General features: G+C 41.2%; 1 protein-coding gene across 5 annotated transcripts in view; it reads left to right on the top strand.

Moving 5' to 3' along the window:
* The window catches only part of LOC115223572 (mitotic spindle assembly checkpoint protein MAD1), a 29238-nt gene that overhangs the window by 8737 nt on the left and 891 nt on the right, over positions 1-19610 (top strand). For 4 of the 5 annotated variants that reach the window (XM_036512557.1, XM_036512559.1, XM_036512556.1 and 1 more), the window contains exons 5-18: positions 1451-1621; positions 2925-3049; positions 3375-3456; positions 4569-4699; positions 5794-5908; positions 7334-7398; positions 7970-8056; positions 9769-9913; positions 13536-13724; positions 14646-14728; positions 15460-15550; positions 17535-17757; positions 18153-18343; positions 19528-19610. The exon at positions 19528-19610 is cut by the window's right edge and continues 891 nt beyond it. In XM_036512557.1, the coding sequence (XP_036368450.1) occupies positions 1451-1621; positions 2925-3049; positions 3375-3456; positions 4569-4699; positions 5794-5908; positions 7334-7398; positions 7970-8056; positions 9769-9913; positions 13536-13724; positions 14646-14728; positions 15460-15550; positions 17535-17757; positions 18153-18343; positions 19528-19610 (1781 nt within the window). The remainder of the gene's footprint in view (positions 1-1450; positions 1622-2924; positions 3050-3374; positions 3457-4568; positions 4700-5793; positions 5909-7333; positions 7399-7969; positions 8057-9768; positions 9914-13535; positions 13725-14645; positions 14729-15459; positions 15551-17534; positions 17758-18152; positions 18344-19527) is intronic. The other variant, XM_036512558.1, reaches the window with a different exon arrangement.

Below are 19610 nucleotides of genomic sequence, written 5' to 3'. Positions count from 1 at the left end.
GGTTGATGCTTTTACGTGTCACCAACACGGACGCCAGTCAGGCGGCGCTAGCATCTGCCACGTGTGGACGGTGCTTTTTACGTGTCACCGGCACAGGTGTCTTAACTACAATTTCCATTTGATTTTTATTTTGATGTTGGTGTTGATGGATATATGCGTGTTTAATCTAGTAAGCAATATATCACACAACAGTTTTGTTGATTTCTTGTAGAGAAAACCAGGGAGAATAAATATACTTCACTGGAAAAATAATTAAGAGGGTGAGCAACATGAAAGACATCTAGACACACACATGCACAGTGAGCTTTTTCTTCGGTTTCTGTGTACCAAATCCTCTCACAAGGATTTGGTTGTCCTACAGCTTTAGTAGAAGACACTTGCCTAAGATGCCATGCTGTGGGATGGAACTCAAAACCATGTGGTTGAGAAGCAACCTTCTTACCACATGGTCAGGCCTGTGCTTACTGTTGGAAAGCTACAAAATAAACCTTGTATGTTTTACTATTGCTTGTCCTCGAAAAAGCTGTTCTTCACTCCTGCTCCAGAGCGTCGGCTGCGGGGTCACTCCGAAAAGCTTTATCTGTGACGATTTCATCTCAATCGAAGGAGAGGGGCTTTCTCCGTCCGGGTTGCGGATCCATGGAATAAACTGCTGGACGAGATAGTGAAGATGCCGACGACCGCTCGGTTCAAAGTCTCCCTTGACCACAAATGGCCTGAACTCTTTGCATGAACACCACCCTAAGAAAACAGCACAGCTCCCATGACTTCAGGAAACATTTTTTCATGCTGAGAGTTGCTGAAGCATGGAACAAACTGCCGGCATCGGTTGTTAGTTGTCGGAGCACTGCATCCTTCAAAACTTCCATGCTTCCTGAGATTCGCCAACACTACACTTGATTTTCTCCCCTCCATACACACGCAAGCATGTATCTGACTCATACATTGTTCGCTTTCCAGACATTTCTACATTACTGCATGTACTTTATATGCCCTTTCTGACAAGTTGTGGTGCACCTGAGCACTGTATACAATAATTTCATTATATATTTATTATAACTCCATGTCCCCCTACATGGCCTTGCTTTTTGCTTTTTGAGCCAAAAAATTAACTTAACTTAACTAACTTAACTTATCATTGTCCAACATGTCTTTAACCCTTTCGTTACCAACCCGGCTGAAACTGGCTCTGGCTCTGTTGTACAAATGTCTTGTTTTCTTAAGTTTTGAATTAAAATCTTCCACCAAACCTTAGTCACAATTTATGTTCCTAACACTAGCTTAATGATAACTAAGTTATTTTAGTAAATTCTTTGTTATATTTAAAGTAACTGAAAGAAACACAGAGCATCTCAAAATAAATATAGTAACGAAAGGGTTAACCATTGTTCCTTACTTGTGCTTGGTTGGTTGGTTGTTGATCATGTGCTGTGTATTTTGACCATTGCAGCAATGCCAGGAGAAGGCCGACGAACTGCGGACGCAGTTGAAGCTGCTCTATGAGAAAGAGAAGCATCTTCAAGGAGAAAATGCTGAAATGGCTCACAAACTAAACAAAATGGATTCGGAGATTGTTGCTTTGAAGAAGGCAGCAGTGGCTTCAGACTGCCAGAAACAGCAGGTAATGCTACTTTTACTGTTATTACCTCACACAGTTTCATCCATGTTTTTACACCACCATTTACCTTATTACTCTCACTTCTCTTCCTCTGCTACTTTTCTATGTTTTTTTTTGTTTGCCAGCATCCCGTGGCACGTAAAAAGCACCCACTACACTCACGAAGTGGTTGGCGTTAGGAAGGGCATCCAGCCGTAGAAACATTGCCAGATCAGACTGGGCCTGGTGCAGCCTTCTGGCTTCCCAGACCCCAGTTGCACCGTCCAACCCATGCCAGCATGGAAAGCGGATGCTAAATGATGATGATGAGGATCATCACCATCATCATTATTTGACCTTTGGTCATTCTCTTTTTTGATCATCACCACTGTCTTTTAGTATAATCTTTAGTCAGCATCACAATCATCATCATTACTTATTTGTTTATTTCCCTCAAGGGGCTAAACACAGAGGGGACAAACAAAGACAGACACCCGGATTAAGTCGATTATATACATCTAGGTATCCATTAAAGATGGTTAATCTTTTAGTATTTAAATCTGCCATATCCAGTCAAAATATTCTGTTTTATGTTCAAACTGACCAGATCTGGTCTCTCAAACCAACTCTACAATGTCATTTTAAAAATAAACAGTGTGTAACTGGTACTTATTTAATCGACCCCGAAAGGATGAAAGGCAAAGTCGACCTCGGCGGAATTTGAACTCACAACGTAACGACAGACGAAATACCTATTTCTTTATTACCCACAAGGGGCTAAACACAGAGCGGACAAACAAGGACAGACATGGGTATTAAGTCGATTACATCGACCCCAGTGCGTAACTGGTACTTAATTTATCGACCCCGAAAGGATGAAAGGCAAAGTCGACCTCGGCGGAATTTGAACTCACAACGTAACGACAGACGAAATACCTATTTCTTTATTACCCACAAGGGGCTAAACACAGAGCGGACAAACAAGGACAGACATAGGTATTAAGTCGATTACATCGACCCCAGTGCGTAACTGGTACTTAATTTATCGACCCCGAAAGGATGAAAGGCAAAGTTGACCTCGGCGGAATTTGAACTCAGAACGTAGAGACAGACGAAATACCGCTAAGCATACCGCCAAAATCATCATTACCTCCTCATCAATACCATCATCACTGTTATCATCCTTAACATTGTGGACATCACCATTATCATCAACATCACCACCATGATCATCATCTCGAGCTACACTCTTACATCTTCCTCACATCTCTTTCACTCCTATTCTGACTCCATGTTCTTACTTACTCTCACCCTTATATTCTCCCAGAAAATCCTGGAACATGACCAAGACATACGCTCCCACAAGGAAAAGCTGTTTGATGTACAGACAAAGTTACAGACCAGTCAAAGTGAGTTATCTGAGATGAAGACTCAACTATTGTCTACAAAAAAGTAAGTTGCAGAGGTACAGGGACCTCATTTAAATAGGGGTAAATCCGTCCTTATCTGGACAAAATATTTTATGTTCAAGCTGTCCAGATCCAGTCTCTCACACCTACCCTACAATGTCATTCTAAAAATAAGCAAGTCACTTCATTGAAATCTTGAAACTACAAAATAATGCATTATTAATTCAAAAACAATGTGAATAAGTGTTACATTTGACATTAAATCTGAATGCTAAAGCGTTAACTGTTTATATTAGCTTGTTTACCTCCAAATAAACTTTGTGTCTGTTTCTTTCTTATTTTATAAGAAACCAATATCTTTATTTCAGACTCCTTATAGGTGCACAGGAGCAGATAGTGGAAATGAAAGCTTACAAAGATGGTATGGAAACTGCCTACAAATTGGTAAAGGTGGGTTATTTTAAAACCTTTTTCCCCATCACCTTTGATTCTAATGGGTGCACCAGGTTCATTGTCTGTTTTGGCATGGTTTTCACAGCTGGATGCCCTTCTTAGCACCAACCATCTTATACACACACACACACACACACACACACACTCACATATGGGGACATTGAGGTTTCTGTCTCCTTCCCTCAACATCACATGGTAGTTGTAAATGTGTGTCCTGCATTTCCAATCTTCTGTGAAAACATGTCAGTTATGGGGAGGAAATATTAATTTGCTTGGAAGCAAGTGAGGGTTGGCAACAGGAAGGGTATCCGGCTGTGGAAAATCCACCTCGACAAATACCATCCCACCCTATGTGATTATGGAAATGTGGGTATTATGGTGATGATGCCAATGACAATCATTTGTGTAAATCCTTAAATTCCTTAAAAATGTTTCGGCCCGAAGGCTGTGGCCATGCTGGGGCACAACCGTTGAATGAGCTACACTAGTATGTGAAACCACCTCTGATACATGGCACTTGATCAACAAGGGAGTTCGATGCCGCTGCTCGCATCTGTGTTTCCTGCCGAGAGGTAGGTTCATCTGGGACCCTTGACAAGAAGAGATCCAATTTAGTTTTAAAGGAACCCACATCCACACCATGCAGGTCTCTCAGATATTTAGGAAGGATATTGAAGAGCTGTGGTCCTCTGAAACTCAAGCTGTTGCAGTATATGGTCCTGTATTTTGATGGTGATGTTGGGATCTTTGGCACCCCGTTCTGCGGTTGGGGTAACTTTGAATGCCAAAGTTTGGGACAAGACCCCCCCAGAATTTTCCAGATGTATATCACTGCATAAAAGGCGGCGAGCTGGCAGAAACGTTAGCATGCCGGGCGAAATGCTTAGCGGTATTTTGTCTGCCGCTACGTTCTGAGTTCAAATTCCGCCGAGGTCGACTTTGCCTTTCATCCTTTCGGGGTCGATAAATTAAGTACCAGTTCACTGGGGTCGATGTAATCGACTTAATCCGTTTGTCTGTCCTTATTTGTCCCGTCTGTGTTTAGCCCCTTGTGGGTAGTAAAGAAATATATATCACTGCATATCTCTCTCGCTTTACTTTAATTTCAGGAACTGGAGCAGAAACTTGCTCAGTATGAAGAGGAATTGATTCTGAGGAAGAACCTCAAAGTGCAGCTCTCAAAGATGGAAGAACTGGAGAAGGAATTGGAAATGTTAAAAGTCGATAACACCTACCTTAAGTAAGGAGTCAGCATTGTACCTTATACTTTTCACTTGGGTTTGGCTGTTCTGCAGGTCATAGCGTTTTGGGGTTGTTTTTTTTTCCATCATTGTGTGTGTATGGTAGGTGATGATGATTGTGGTGGGTGGAGGCTAATTGTGGAATGGGGTGGGGAGCAGAAGGCAGCAGTGATTTTGGTAGATGAGAAGAAAATGTAATCATCCTTTAACGTTCGTTTTCCATGCTGGCATGGGTTGGACAGTTTGACCAAGGCTGGTGGCATGCTGGAGAACTGCACCAGGTTCCAGTCTGATTTGGCTTAGTTTCCATGGTTGGATGCTTTTCCTAACACCAACCACTTTACAGCGAGTGCTGGGTGCTTTTAATGTGCCACCAGCATGAGCACTTTTATATGGCACTGGCACAGGTCTCTTCACTAGATGTGGCCTGAACACTTCTGCTGTGGAGGATGGGTTTCCTTGAGTACAGCAGGGTCAGGTAAGGCTGGTTTAAATGCTAAAGGGTTAATTTGGGGTGGGTGGTGGAGTGATGTAGGTGTTATTAGTAGAGTCTATGGTCATGATGACGATGTTGTGTAGCCCTGGGTCTGACTTGATTGAGCAGGCAAATCAACGGTGGAAGTTCTGTTTATTTTCTTATTCTTTCAGATATACTCTACCTAGGACTATATATTCTAATGCCAGCCCTGTCTGGCCCCGTGCCGGTGACACGTAAAAGCACCATCCGTTTGTGGCCGTTTGCCAGCTCTGTCTGGCACCTGTGCAGGTGGCACGTAAAAAGCACCCACTACACTCATGGAGTGGTTGGCGTTAGGAAGGGCATCCAGCCGTAGAAACGCTGCCAGATCTGACTGGGCCTGACGAAGCCTTCCAGCTTCACAGACCCCAGTTGAACCGTCCAACCCATGCTAGCATGGAAAGCGGACGCTAAATGATGATGATGATGATGATGTGTTCTCTTTTTTCTTTTTAAGAATGTAGAGTGTGATTTGAGGGGAATATCGTAGCTATTTCTAGCAGATTGATCACATAGACAAGTTCATTAATGATGTTGGTGGTTATGGTGATTGTGATGGCATTCTTATATTTCCAGGAATCATCAAGAAATGACAGCTGTTCTAAAAGAGAAGCTGGAAGGTTCCCAGAAGAAGATATCTCGTTATGAGCAGCGTTTGTCACACTACAACACTATGGAATGTGACTATGAGGTAAACCCCTTGGCTCTAGCGGCCTCCCCTTTTTGTGTCTCAACCCTCCCCTCTTCTTTCTTGCCCCCACCCCTATAGTGTCTCACATTTCCCCTGTTCTGTCTAATCTCTCCCCTCTTCTCATACCCACCCCTGTAGTGTATCGTATCTCCCCTGTTCTATCTAACCCCATCTGTTTTTTTTCTTATTCATACCCTCTAGTGCAGTGGTTCCCAAAGTGGTTGGGACTGCCTCTTTGGGTGTGGAGGTGGAAAGATCCAGGGTAATGTGTCCTGTGGTAATGACCGCAATGGTATTGCTGTGGAGAATGACCAGCGACCCTTGCTGCAGTAGCCACTCCACCTCATGGGATTCATTTCCCCAATGGGCTTCCACTATCCCTACTTTGCAGGTACTATCCCTATTTTGGTGGTACAGGATCCTAGAAAACTGACGTCTCAAGAGTGTCCGGCACAAACGATTAGTTGCTGGCCAAACTCCTGTACCTAATGATTTTTCTCTCCTCCGCATTATGGGTGGCGACACCAGGGTGGTTTTGCAACAGACACCACGAGGTTGGAGCTGGGTAATGTGTTGCTGTACATCGCATCCCAGACAAGGTATCTGCCTCCCTTGAATGGGAAGAGAGTTATCCTGTTAGGACACTTACTGTCCCTGTGGTCAAGGTCTGCAGACTAAAGTTGAGACGGGAAACCAACTGTGTCAAGACCCCTTCTGATTATGTCATTCAGGGTGGTGTGTTGGGAAACAGCCTGTGCTAAGGTCATCTATATATATAAAAGTGAGGTTGTGTGGTGTCTGTCTCCTATGATTTAGATTCCTAACTACTCCCACATTTTGTGGTGCAGTGTAACCAAAACCGGGTATCTTATAGTCGTGATTCATATGGAGCCCTTCTGGGTATTAGCGCGTCTATGATGAGTCTACGTTTAAAAAAAATTTACCATCATTTTTTCCCATTTTTAATGCATTTTTTTTGCTATTATATAAGGGAAGTAACTCTCTAAAAATGTATTATTAAATCTCAGAACGTAAAAAGCTACAGTAACAACCCCCCCCCTTGTGGTTAGCCATATTGAGATGGCTATTATACTTTACATCTCTAAAAATGCTTATATAGTTATTTCCCTTACAAACCCGAGCAACACCGGGCGATACTGCTAGTGTTAACTAAATTGTAAAAAACAAAAGTTGGCTGTTCTGGCAACGATCACGCTCAGATGGTGCTCTTGGCACCCTACTAGCACGGGGCTCAAGTGCCAGTAAGGCGACGCTGGTAACGATCACACTCGAATGGTGCCTTTTATGTGCCACTGGCCCGGACACATTTCTTGCACTGTAACTGAGCTGGGAAGGGGGTTGCTGCAGTAGAGAGAGGTGTCACTTTTGAAAGCCCACTACTATTTGGTCTATTTATTTTGTTAGGTTGCCAAGCAACAGTTACAGCAATGGCAGGCTTTGAATGATGGCAGAAACACTTGCAGTTCTTTGTGAGTTCTTTATTTTTTAAACTTTTATGTCTCTTCCTATTCCTCCTTCACCTCATCTCTCTCTTTATACATACACATATACAACCACCCCACACACTCATGTATGTGTATGTACATTTGTGTGTGTGTGTGTGTGTGCATTTATATATGGATATATGTGTATGTATATATGTATCTATATATATATAGTATATCTTGTTTGTATAGTTGAATATTTGACCACCACTACTGGATTTATCACCAGCCACTCCTGCTTCCAGTATAGTGGTGTGGTTATTGTCATACTTAGCTGTATTGCTGGTTATGATAAACAGAGCAAATGTAGGAAGAATCATGATAAACTCAAGTTCATCTCTTTTGTTCCCTACACAATTTTCACCATTGTAAATGTAACGTAATGCAATGAAATGTTTCCCTGGGTGGTCTGTTGTGGTTCAACATCCAATTGCACTTGGAAACATTCAATGCAGAGATTTCAAACAGCCACAATGGTGAAACGTATGTAGGGAACGAATGATAGAAATTTGTGTTTATCATAATTTCTGCTATGTATGTACTTTTTATCTCACAGGACCCCAGCAGTTGTGAAGAAAACCATTTTTGACTTGCAGAACACTGAAGCTTTGTTATTGGAGAAGAACGGCAAACTGCAGGCAATGTAAGTTTCTTTAAAGAACATATTGATTATGGACTAAGATTATATATATCTTGGTAAAAACGGTAAGATAACAAAAGAAAGAAAGAAAGAGACCTCAATATTATGTAAATAGAAGAATTTATCTGTAAATGTAATATGTGACAATTATTCGGTAGCCAAGATAAAACTCTCAGTTTCGGATGCCGAGGTGGAAATCCACGCCACCATCTCATCAGTTATCTGGCCATTTTTCCGATGGCCAGATAACTGAAGAGATGGCGGCGTGAATTTCCACCTCGGCATCTGAAACTCGGAGTTTTATCTTGGCTACCGAATAATTGTCCCATATTACATTTACAGATACATGTGACCTCGTGTGTACCGTTGGCGATTTTTTTCCCTCTGTCTTTCCTTCTCTGGATCTTTCCTTCTATGTTTCCGACGAAGAGCTCAGCTCGAAATGTTAAACCCTCCTTCTTTCCTTCTTTCCTGAGCGTCCAATAATACTTTATTTGTTCCACATCCTCGCGATGTTGTGTTTTTTTGTGCTTTCTTGTTTGGATTAACTTTATATATATATATTGATAAAAACGGTAAGACAACAAAAGAAAGAAAGAGACCTCAATATTATGTAAATAGAAGAATTTATCTGTATATGTAATCGGTGACAATTATTCGGTAGCCAAGATAAAACTCTGAGTTTCGGATGCCAAGGTGGAAATCCACACCACCATCTCTTCAGTTATCCAGTCATCTATATATATATATACAGGGTGTCCCAAAAAAATGTATACACACCTTAAATAATTGTAAATTTGTTATTCTTTGTAAGCCTAGTACTTATTCTATCGTTCTCTTTTGCCGAACCACTATGTGTATACATTTTTTTGGGACACCCTGTGTATATTATATATATATATATATATATATATATATAGTTCAAATTTACAGAAAACAAAAGGTGAAGACAGGTGGAGGAACAACAAGCAGGTGTATTAGTTTAATACTCAGGAAGAATGGAAAAGTCTTTGACATTTTGAGCCTCTGCTCTTCAACAGAAAGGATTGAGAGGGAAAAAAATGTATTGCTGTTTAGTCTCGGATCAGTTCTGATCAAGCAAAAGTGTTCCAGCTGTGACCATCACATCTTTATGTCTAGCTGTCATTATGTTATCCACCATTGCCAATTTATATTAAGGTAATAAGTTGTGATTTGAGGGAGATTCTGTTGCTATCTCTGGGGAGCACGGAAAAGCTGACGTTCAGTCGATGTACAAACATACATAGGCGCAGGAGTGGCTGTGTGGTAAGTAGCTTGTTTACCAACCACATGGTTCCGGGTTCAGTCCCACTGCGTGGCACCTTGGGCAAGTGTCTTCTACTATAGCCTCGGGCCGACCAATGCCTTGTGAGTGGATTTGGTAGACGGAAATTGAAAGAAGCCCATCGTATATATGTATATATATATATGCATGTGTATGTTTGTGTGTCTGTGTTTGTCCCCCTAGCACTGCTTGACAACCAATGCTGGTGTGTTTATGTCCCCGTTACTTAGCGGTTCGGCGAAAGAGACCGATAGAAGAATAAGTACTGGGCTTACAAAAGAATGCTCGATTTAAAAAAAAAAAAAAAAAGGCGGTGCTCCAGCATGGCCGCAGTCAAAATGACTGAAACAAGTAAAAGAGTATACAATGTAAATAATGCATATATGATTGTTTTAATTTTCTGTTACAGAGTGACCACTCAAGAGAACACGATTGGGAAACTCCAAAATGATGTCCACCAGCTTGAGTCGAGTGTAGCTTCTCAGCTTGCCAAAAACCAGCAGAATTCGGATCAAATTAGGTCTTGGCAGAAACGGTGCTACAGATTATCAGCAGTAAATATATCCTTATTATCAAACTAACCACTGGGCCATTGCGATCGTAGGATCGCGGTTTCGATTCCCAGACCAGGCGTTGTGAGTGTTTATTGAGCGAAAACACCTAAAAGCTCCACGAGGCTCCGGCAGGGGATGGTGGTGATCCCTGCTGTGCTCTTTCGCCACAACTTTCTCTCACTCTTACTTCCTGTTTCTGTTGTACCTGTATTTCAAAGGGCCGGCCTTGTCACTCTCTGTGTCACGCTGAATATCCCCGAGAACTACGTTAAGGGTACACGTGTCTGTGGAGTGCTCAGCCACTTACACGTTAATTTCACGAGCAGGCTGTTCCGTTGATTCGGATCAACCGGAACACTCGTCGTCGTAACCGACGGAGTGCTTCTACCATTATCAGACATTCATCCGTTTGCCATTCAGTGTTTTCACTATGCTCCTTGTTACATTCTTCGTTTGCGTTCTTTGCTCACCTCTCTGACTCTCAATGGCATTAATCAGATTCCAAACAGCAAAGACACAGAAGAAACTTGAATAATGTCTGTCACTTGGAGTGCGGTGTGTGTTGATGGGATGGCGATCATCTGTCAAAATGAAGCAATCATCATGTATGCGTGTATACATGTATATATATATATGTGAATGTATAAAGGGCGGCGAGCTGGCAGAAACGTTAGCACGCCGGGTGAAATGCTTAGCGATATTTCGTCTGCCATGACGTTCTGAGTTCAAATTCCGCCGAGGTCGACTTTGCCTTTCATCCTTTCGGGGTCGATAAATTAAGGACCAGTTACGCATTGGGGTCGATGTAATCGACTTAATCCCTTTATCTGTCCTTGTTTGTCCTCTGTGTTTAGCCCCTTGTGGGTAGTAAAGAAATAGGTATTTCGTCTGCCGTTACGTTCTGAGTTCAAATTCCGCCGAGGTCGACTTTGCCTTTCATCCTTTCGAGGTTGATAAATTAAGGACCAGTTACGCACTGGGGTCGATGTAATTGACTTAATCCCTTTATCTGTCCTTGTTTGTCCCCTCTATGTTTAGCCCCTTGTGTGTAGTAAAGAAATAGATACAGAAGAAACTTGAATAATGTCTGTCACTTGGAGTGCGGTGTGTGTTGATGGGATGGCGATCATCTGTCAAAATGAAGCAATCATCATGTATGCGTGTATATATGTATGTATATATATATATGTGAATGTATATGTGTGTGTATGTATGTATATATATGTGTGTGTGTATATATATATGCATGTGGAGGCGTGTGGCTTAGTGGTTAGGGTGTCAGCATCATGATCGTAAGATTGTGGTTTCGATTCCTGGACCAGGTGACGCGTTGTGTTCTTGAGCAAAACACTTCATTTCACATTGCTGCAGTCCACTCAGCTGGCAAAAATGAGTAACGCTGCGATGGACTGGTGTCCCATCCAGCTGGGGAACACATACGCCATTGAAACCAGGAAACTGGGCCCATGAGCCTGGCTACGCTTTGAAAGGGTGCATTTTAACTACACTCGCGGAGTGGTTGGCGTTAGGAAGGGCATCCAGCTGTAGAAACACTGCCAGATCAGACTGGGCCTGGTGCAGCCTTCTGGCTTCCCAGACCCCAGTTGAACCGTCCAACCCATGCCAGCATGGAAAGCGGACGTTAAATGATGATGATGATGTGTGTGTATATATATGTGTATATAGATACATATATGTGTGTGTATGTATTTGTTATCGTTACCTTATTGTTATCGTATTTCTGTTGGAATACCCTTTCTTTATTCAATTAATTTTGAAAAAATAATGAATTTAATAAAGTAACTTTGTCATTATCAAACTGATAAATTAATATAAAATTTTAATGGAAAGTTGGGATTTAGATCAGTTTTAAACATGAATTTAGTATCATTGAACTAGGGTCAGTATCAAGTAGGTTACAGAACATAGACTCTGCTGTGCCAGTAGAGACATAATCTGAACCAAGCATTTTTGTGAACGGCACAAGGTTAGAAGTTGTTGACACCTTTGTTTACCTTGGACGCACACTGTCAAGAGATGTTGGTCTTGATGTAGAGATTATACTATCGAATAGGTAAGGAAGTGTTGCATTTGGAAAGCAAATATATATATATATGCGTGTGTGTGTGTGTTTATATATATGTGTATATATGACTCATGAGTCATTTTCATAGTCATTAAACGAGACAGATGAGTGACAACCTGGCCACTGGTGGTGGTGTAACACACCATACTAATCATATCTGTTGGGCATGTGGAAGAGAGTGTAATTCGGCAGGAGAACTTAAATGACATGCAAAGGTACATGAAGCCCAGTTACAACTACAGCCGGCTATTACCAGTAAAGGTTTTAGTTGCCAATTTTGTACAAGACATTGTAGATCTTTAGCTGGGCTAAAAAGTCACATTCGATCACAGCACCAATAACAGTTAAGCTTCGTGCAATGGCCGTACTGGATAACGAGGGAGCAGCCATAATGTATATATGTATATTTTTTTATATACAAAATATGGGGGTTTAGTTCACAGGTGGTCTAAATGGCTAGGTACGCTGGGTAAGTGCTGTAATAGATTACTAGGGCTCCAAATTTGTTGCTGAGTCAATAGTTATGGAACCATTGCAGATTTCTGATGTTGCAGATATATAATTTTTAAATAGGACAATAAACGTTAAGGCAAGGCAAATATTGAGTCATATACATTATTATCACTTAGGTTGACGAGAGAGGGATGACCTCCCTTTTCAAATACCATAAGGGCACAGAAATTGTGTCTAAAGCCAGCAAGAGATGATGATCTCTTGGGGCTAAAAGCTACAGTAACACCCACCCTTAGTGGTTAGCCATATTGAAATGGCTAGTATACTTTACATTATTATTATTATTGGAAAAAAATTCTAAGTCTTACAGCTGTTTCTGGGATATCCCAGAGTATGGGATATTTCTTCATCGGAGACAAATAGGGAAAATGAGGAGAGTGTAGATTAATGAAATGACAACATAGAGGTCAGGAATAGAGGAATAAGGAGATGAAGAAAGAGAAGTAGAAAGAAGCATGAAAGTTCATAGTTCCATTTTCCAATCATGTAGAAGTAAGTCTTCAAGTTCAATCCTGTGTAAATCCATGGAGGTTAAAGCCCTGATAGGGTAGGTGTAAATATAGTGAATATAATACTACTGAAAAATTTATCACAATTTCCAAAATAATTCACATAGGAAGAAAATTTAAAAATTATATATATATATATATATATATATATATATATATATATATATATATATGGCCGTTGCCAGCCTTGCCTGGCCCCCGTGCTGGTGGCATGTAAAAAGCACCATCCGACCGTGGCCGTTTGCCAGCCCTGTCTGGCACCTGTGCCGGTGGCACGTAAAAAGCACCCACCACACTCATGGAGTGGTTGGCATTAGGAAGGGCATCCAGCCGTAGAAACATTGCCAGATCAGACTGGAGCCTGATGCAGCCTTCTGGCTTCCCAGACCCCAGATGACCCGTCCAACCCATGCTAGCATGGAAAGCGGACACTAAACGATGATGATGATGATGTGGTTGAGTGTCCAAGAAAATTCTCGAATGATCGAAAACCTTTTATTTGATTTCATTGCAGGAACGGGACGGTTACCAGCAGATTATTGCTTCATATGACCACGAGTCAACCATCATGAACTCCGATTCAATATTGAGGACTCGCATCAATACGCTGGAGGAAATGCTGACCGCCCTACGTCAGACCATAGATATGCAGGAATCTTCCCTGAAGGCTCCCACTTCACAGGGAGGCCAACTAATGATAGAGGTATCACTATTGCCATTGAAACAATTTACAGCTTTTCTACCTCTATACTCTCTCTCTCTCTCTTCCACCTTCCCTCTTTCTCTTCACTTTTTTCTTCTTCCCTCTCTCTCTCTTCCTATCTCTCTCTCTTCCTATCTCTCTTAATTTCTTTATTTTACAGACAAGAAAGTAAATCCACATATTCCCACAAATACAATTTCTGCTGTTGTTTGTCAACAAATTCAACAAGAACTTCCGGTGGTGTAGCTGTCACTTATAAACCCACGTGGGTTTATTTACATTTCTGAAGAAAAAGGAAACCCTTAGCCCTAACCCTATCCCTAACCCCACAATCTTTTATTCATACAAACGTGACTGATATGAAATGTGTCATAAATAACAGTGACAAACTAAATAGAGACCGCAGGAAGTTGTTGACAAACAACAGCAGAAATTGTATTCACCTCAATAGACGTCATTGATTGGTTGAAATTGCTGAAATGCAAGAAATTTAACAACAAATAGCTTACAAACTACAGAATTTTCTCAAGAAAGCCAAGAGAAAAAAAATGTTTTATGTAACACATTCTACCAGTATACGAAGTTTAAAAGTGTTTAGTTACAAAGAAATTATTTTAAAAATCTGCCGGTCAAAGTGAAAAGATCCGAATCCAGTTCATTCAAATATTCTCACTCATATAGACACACACACATACCTGCATTAATATTTTACAATTTTAAACTTTGTGTACTTTATAGTTTATATTTAAATACATGTGCACCTGGTTGCCAAATGTTTATCACATGTTTTCGCATCAAAATTTGCAATGTTTTGTAAATTTAATTACAGGTGTATTTTATGTTTGCACCTTATTATTTACTGTTGCTGCAGACAGGTGTGACTTTTTACTTCATGTTTTTCCTTGTTATTATCTCTTGTAGCCAGTGCCATCCTCTATGCTCCAGACTACTGCAGCTATGTCTAACTTGAGAAATGTTAATGAGAAAATTGATTTACAACTCAGGTAAATAATTATATGTATCTGCCTGCCTATTTATTAGATTGTCTCTGTACCCACATTTACAGTAATACTATATATATATAAAATATAGTGTACATTTAAACACATAAGGAATCTACTCATGGGATTCAACATGCTAGAAAGAACAGCTAGGTTCTATAACCACAAAATTAGGGTTAAAGAATCTAGCTGTTCTTTTTTTTGCATTTCCCATCTATATCATTCATTGATATTTCATAAACATTTGCATTTGATACTATAGTTTCAAAAATACTAAAATGTTTATTATCGCAATTGAATAGAAAAGGATAAATATGCTTTTTTCAGCGAACCGCATTTGGAACTTTTCGAAAAATTTATCACAATTTCCAAAATAATTCACATAGGAAGAAAATTAAAATATTATATATATATAATGGCCGTTGCCAGCCTCGCCTGGCCTCCGTGCTGGTGGCACGTAAAAGGCACCATCCGATCGTGGCCGTTTGCCAGCCTTGTCTGGCACGTAAAAAGCACCCACTACACTCATGGAGTGGTTGGCGTTAGGAAGGGCATCCAGCTGTAGAAACATTGCCAGATCAGACTGGGCCTGGTGCAGCCTTCTGGCTTCCCAGACCCCAGTTGAACCGTCCAACCCATGCCAGCATGGAAAGCAGACGCTAAACGATGATGATGCTGATGATGATATATATATATATGCTTGATACATTTTTTGGTGTTATTTGTTATTGCAGAGAGAAAATTGCTGATCTGGAGAAAAAGTTAGAAGTAGCTCTTGAGGAGAAGAACTACCTGGAGATGAAGCTGGAAGAACGTCAATTACAGGTAAGTGATATATGATAGAAGTTTAAGGGATTGCATCAGCTTTGACTGATCTCCACTACAGATGGCAGTCTGTGCTGGTGTTTTGATGAGTACAGTATAGGTGCCTAGGTATGGTTCATAGATTATTGTTCAGTTGCCATCATCATCAACATACACATTAGCGGACTGGATGGCTTGACATGATCTGATGCAGCCCTAGGATTGTATTGCCTCAGTGTCTGTTATGGCATGGTTTCTGTGGCTGGGTACCTTTATAATGTGTACCCCTTAACAGTATGTACTGGGTGCTTTATTCATGCCACCAGCACTTGTGAAGATGCCATGTGGCTTTCAAGACTATGAACCTTGAATACAGAGGAGGAATTTTATGCTAGGAGAATAGGAGTAGAGAAGGGAAATGGGTCACAGCAGAAGAGGTTTCTTGCTGAAGAGGAAGTTACATGACCACTTGCATTTCAGAAAAGAAGGTGCAGGTTTTAGAGCTGGAAATTAATAATCAGTATATATATATATATGTATATATATACATGACAAAATTTGAACATGGCCATTGCCAGTACCGCCTGACTGGCCCTCATGCCGGTGGCACGTAAAAGCACCCACTACACTCTTGGAGTGGTTGGCGTTAGGAAGGGCATCCAGCTGTAGAAACTCTGCCTGATCAGATTGAAGCTTGGTGCAGCTGTCTGGTTTGCCAGTCCTCAGTCAAATCGTCCAACCCATGCTAGCATGGAAAGCGGACGTTAAATGGTGATGATATGATGATGATGGATTCTCTCAACATAAGCAACAAATGAAGGTTTAGTAACATAAAGCAGAAATCATGTTCTATGGATACATGTGTGTCTCTTGGGGTTGCTGGTGCCTTGCAAACCTTTTGGTAAATGGAACAAGTTGAGGACTGTTTGCTCAAGTGGGTAGAGAGTGATGTGCAAGCAACCCTCTCCCTTTACTGTTTTACAAAGTAAGCAACTCAAATAACTATGCAGAGGCAGCCATGGTTGGAACAAGCATTGTTAAAAGAGAAAAGTAACATGGTCATTCCTTACCCAAGTGACCTTATCTTATCGCCCGTCACTTGTTATGCACTCATAAATTAGTTTGATAGGTTGTGCTATGATTGGTTGTATGCAAATGAGTTCATAACTGGGGTCCGGAACTCTCGTGGGAAAAAAAAAAAATTTCACATCCTGCAAGCTGCATGATGACACTTGCTGTAGAGTGGTTGGTGTTTGGAAGGCGGCGAGCAGGCAGAATTGTTACCACGCGGGCGAAATGCTTAGCGGTATTTCGTCTGCTGCTACGTTCTGAGTTCAAATTCCGTCAAGGTCGACTTTGCCTTTCATCCTTTCGGGGTCGATTAAATAAGTACCAGTTACGCACTGGGGTCGATGTAATCGACTTAATCCGTTTGTCTGTCCTTGTTTGTCCCCTCTGTGTTTAGCCCCTTGTGGGTAATAAAGAAATAGGTATTTCGCCTGCCGTTACGTTCTGAGTTCATAGGTAGTATGTAGTGTACAGCATGTGATGGTTGTTCAAAATTCCATCAAGGTCGACATCACTTTCCACCTTCTGAGTTCAAATTCCGCCGAGGTCGACTTTGCTTTTCATCCTTTTGGGGTCGATTAAATAAGTACCAGTTACGCACTGGGGTCGATGTAATCGACTTAATCCGTTTGTCTGTCCTTGTTTTACCTCTTTGTGTTTAACCCCTTGTGGGTAGTAAAGAAATAGGTTGGTGTTTGGAAGGGCATCCACCAATAGAAACCATAGCAAATCAGGCAGTGGAGCACTATGCAAGCCTTGGTTCCACCTGGTCCTGTCAAATCATCCGACCGTCTCAGCATGGAACATGGATGTTGATGATAATGATGACATCCTTCCTGTTACCAATTTTTTTGTTGTTTTTATTCACCCCTTACGACTCTTACACGGTTGCTTTTCTCCTTACTAAGTTACTATCTGGATTTCAATTTACCGACAGGGAGACTACGACCCGACCAAAACCAAAGTTATACACATGACCCTCAACCCATCTTCTGTGGACCAGCAGAAGCGGAAAGAGAAGATTTCTTATATGCAAAGTGAAATTGACCGATTACAGGCTCGGGTGAAGGTTTTGGAACAGTCTGGTGGACAAGCTGCAGATGTTACGTTACAAGTGGAACAGAAACTGCAAGACGGTTGCAATTGTAAGGAAGTTGTTGGTAAGAATCAGCTCCACCATATCTGTTCTTGTGTTTATTATGGCTATATTTTCATATTCTAGGGCTATCATTGGTTAGGTTTTCATCATGTATCTATGTATCTGTGCCCATTGTGTGGTAAGTAGCTTGCTTACCAACCACATGGTTCCAGGTTCAGTCCCACTGCGTGGCACCTCATGCAAGTGTCTTCTACTGTAGCTTCGGGCCGACCAGTGCCTTGTGAGTGGATTTGGTAGACAGAAACTGAAAGAAGCCCGTCATATATATATATGTATATATGTATGTATGTATCTATCTTTCTTTCTTTCTTTTTGTATCTCTATCTCTTTCTCTCTATCTGTCTGTCTGTTTCTTCTCTCTCTCTCTCTCTCATTATCTCTTCCTTTCTTTTGTAGAATTACGTTCTCAGCTGGAGACTTCAGAATTAAAGAACAAGCGTCTGCTACAAACATTTAAGAAGACCAGCCAAGAGGTCAGGGAAGCTACGTACCGTTTAATGGGTTACCGTTTGGACATTACTAGCGCCAACAACTACAAATTATGTAATGCCTACTCTGAGTCCTCAGATGACTGTCTCCTCTTCCAGGTTGGTACACACACGCACATACAAAGACTCACACACACATACTCAGACACAGACAAAAGCACTCACACAAACTCACATGTACACACGCAAATTAACATACACACACAACTTACATACACAAACACATACAAACACTCATCATACACACACATTTTGAAATTTTAGTTAATGACACGCTTTTTGTGAGTTAAGTAAATTTTTTTATTTAAGAAATTTTATTGTATTCTATATAACTATTGACAGTTAAATTTGAATTTATAATTATTTTAGTTGTTAATGATAATTTAGACATGTACATTTAAAGTAAACATGCACATCATCAAAATCTTAAAACTATCTTAAAGATAATGCATAATTAATTTCAAGCAATCATCACCATCATCATTTAGCGTCTGCTTTCCCTGCATGGGTTGGATGGTTTGACCGGTGTCTGGGAAGCCAGGAGGCTGCACCAGGCTCCAGTCTGATCTGGCAGTGTTTCTACGGCTGGATGCTCTTCCTAACGCCAACCACTCCGTGAGTGTAGTGGGTGCTTTTTACGTGCCACCCGCACTGGTGCCAGACGGAGCTGGCAAATGGCCACGAACGGATGGTGCTTTTACGTGCCACCGGCACGGGGGCCAGGCCAGGCTGGCAACGGACACGAACGGATGGTGCTTTTACGTGCCACCGGCATGTATATAAATGTAAGCAATATATATAAACGTAAGCAATGTATATAAATAAGCACTACATTTGACAGATTAATCTGAATGTTAAAGGGTTAAGGCTGTGGCATAAAAAACTGGGAAAATCCCTGTCCAAACAGAGACAATTCAACTTATGCTGAATTAGGGCTTGGAGCTGGCAGAAACGTTAGCACGCCGGGTGAAATGCGTAGCCGTATTTTGTCTGCCGTTACGTTCTGAGTTCAAATTCCGCCGCGGTCGACTTTGCCTTTCATCCTTTCGGGGTCGATAAATTAAGTACAAGTTAATCACTGGAGTCGATGTAATCGACTTAAACCGTTTGTCTGCCCTTGTTTGCCCCCCCTCTATGTTTAGCCCCCTGTGGGTAATAAAGAAAGAAATTCAACTTATGTGGGTGTCCTGATCTGAAACACAGACGTATGTATATCGTAAATATCACACAATGTTTATATATTGTTTTATAACAAATGTAATTTTGTTTTGTCTTCCAACCAGAGAGGACCATCGGGTGAGCTGCAGTTACTGGAAACCAGCTTCTCCAAGACAACCAGCAAACTCATTGAACTCTATCTGGAGAA

The sequence above is a fragment of the Octopus sinensis genome, linkage group LG23 (genome assembly GCF_006345805.1).
Source record: "Octopus sinensis linkage group LG23, ASM634580v1, whole genome shotgun sequence".
NCBI classification, from domain to species: domain Eukaryota; kingdom Metazoa; phylum Mollusca; class Cephalopoda; order Octopoda; family Octopodidae; genus Octopus; species Octopus sinensis.
This window is presented reverse-complemented; position numbering and strand designations above follow the sequence as displayed.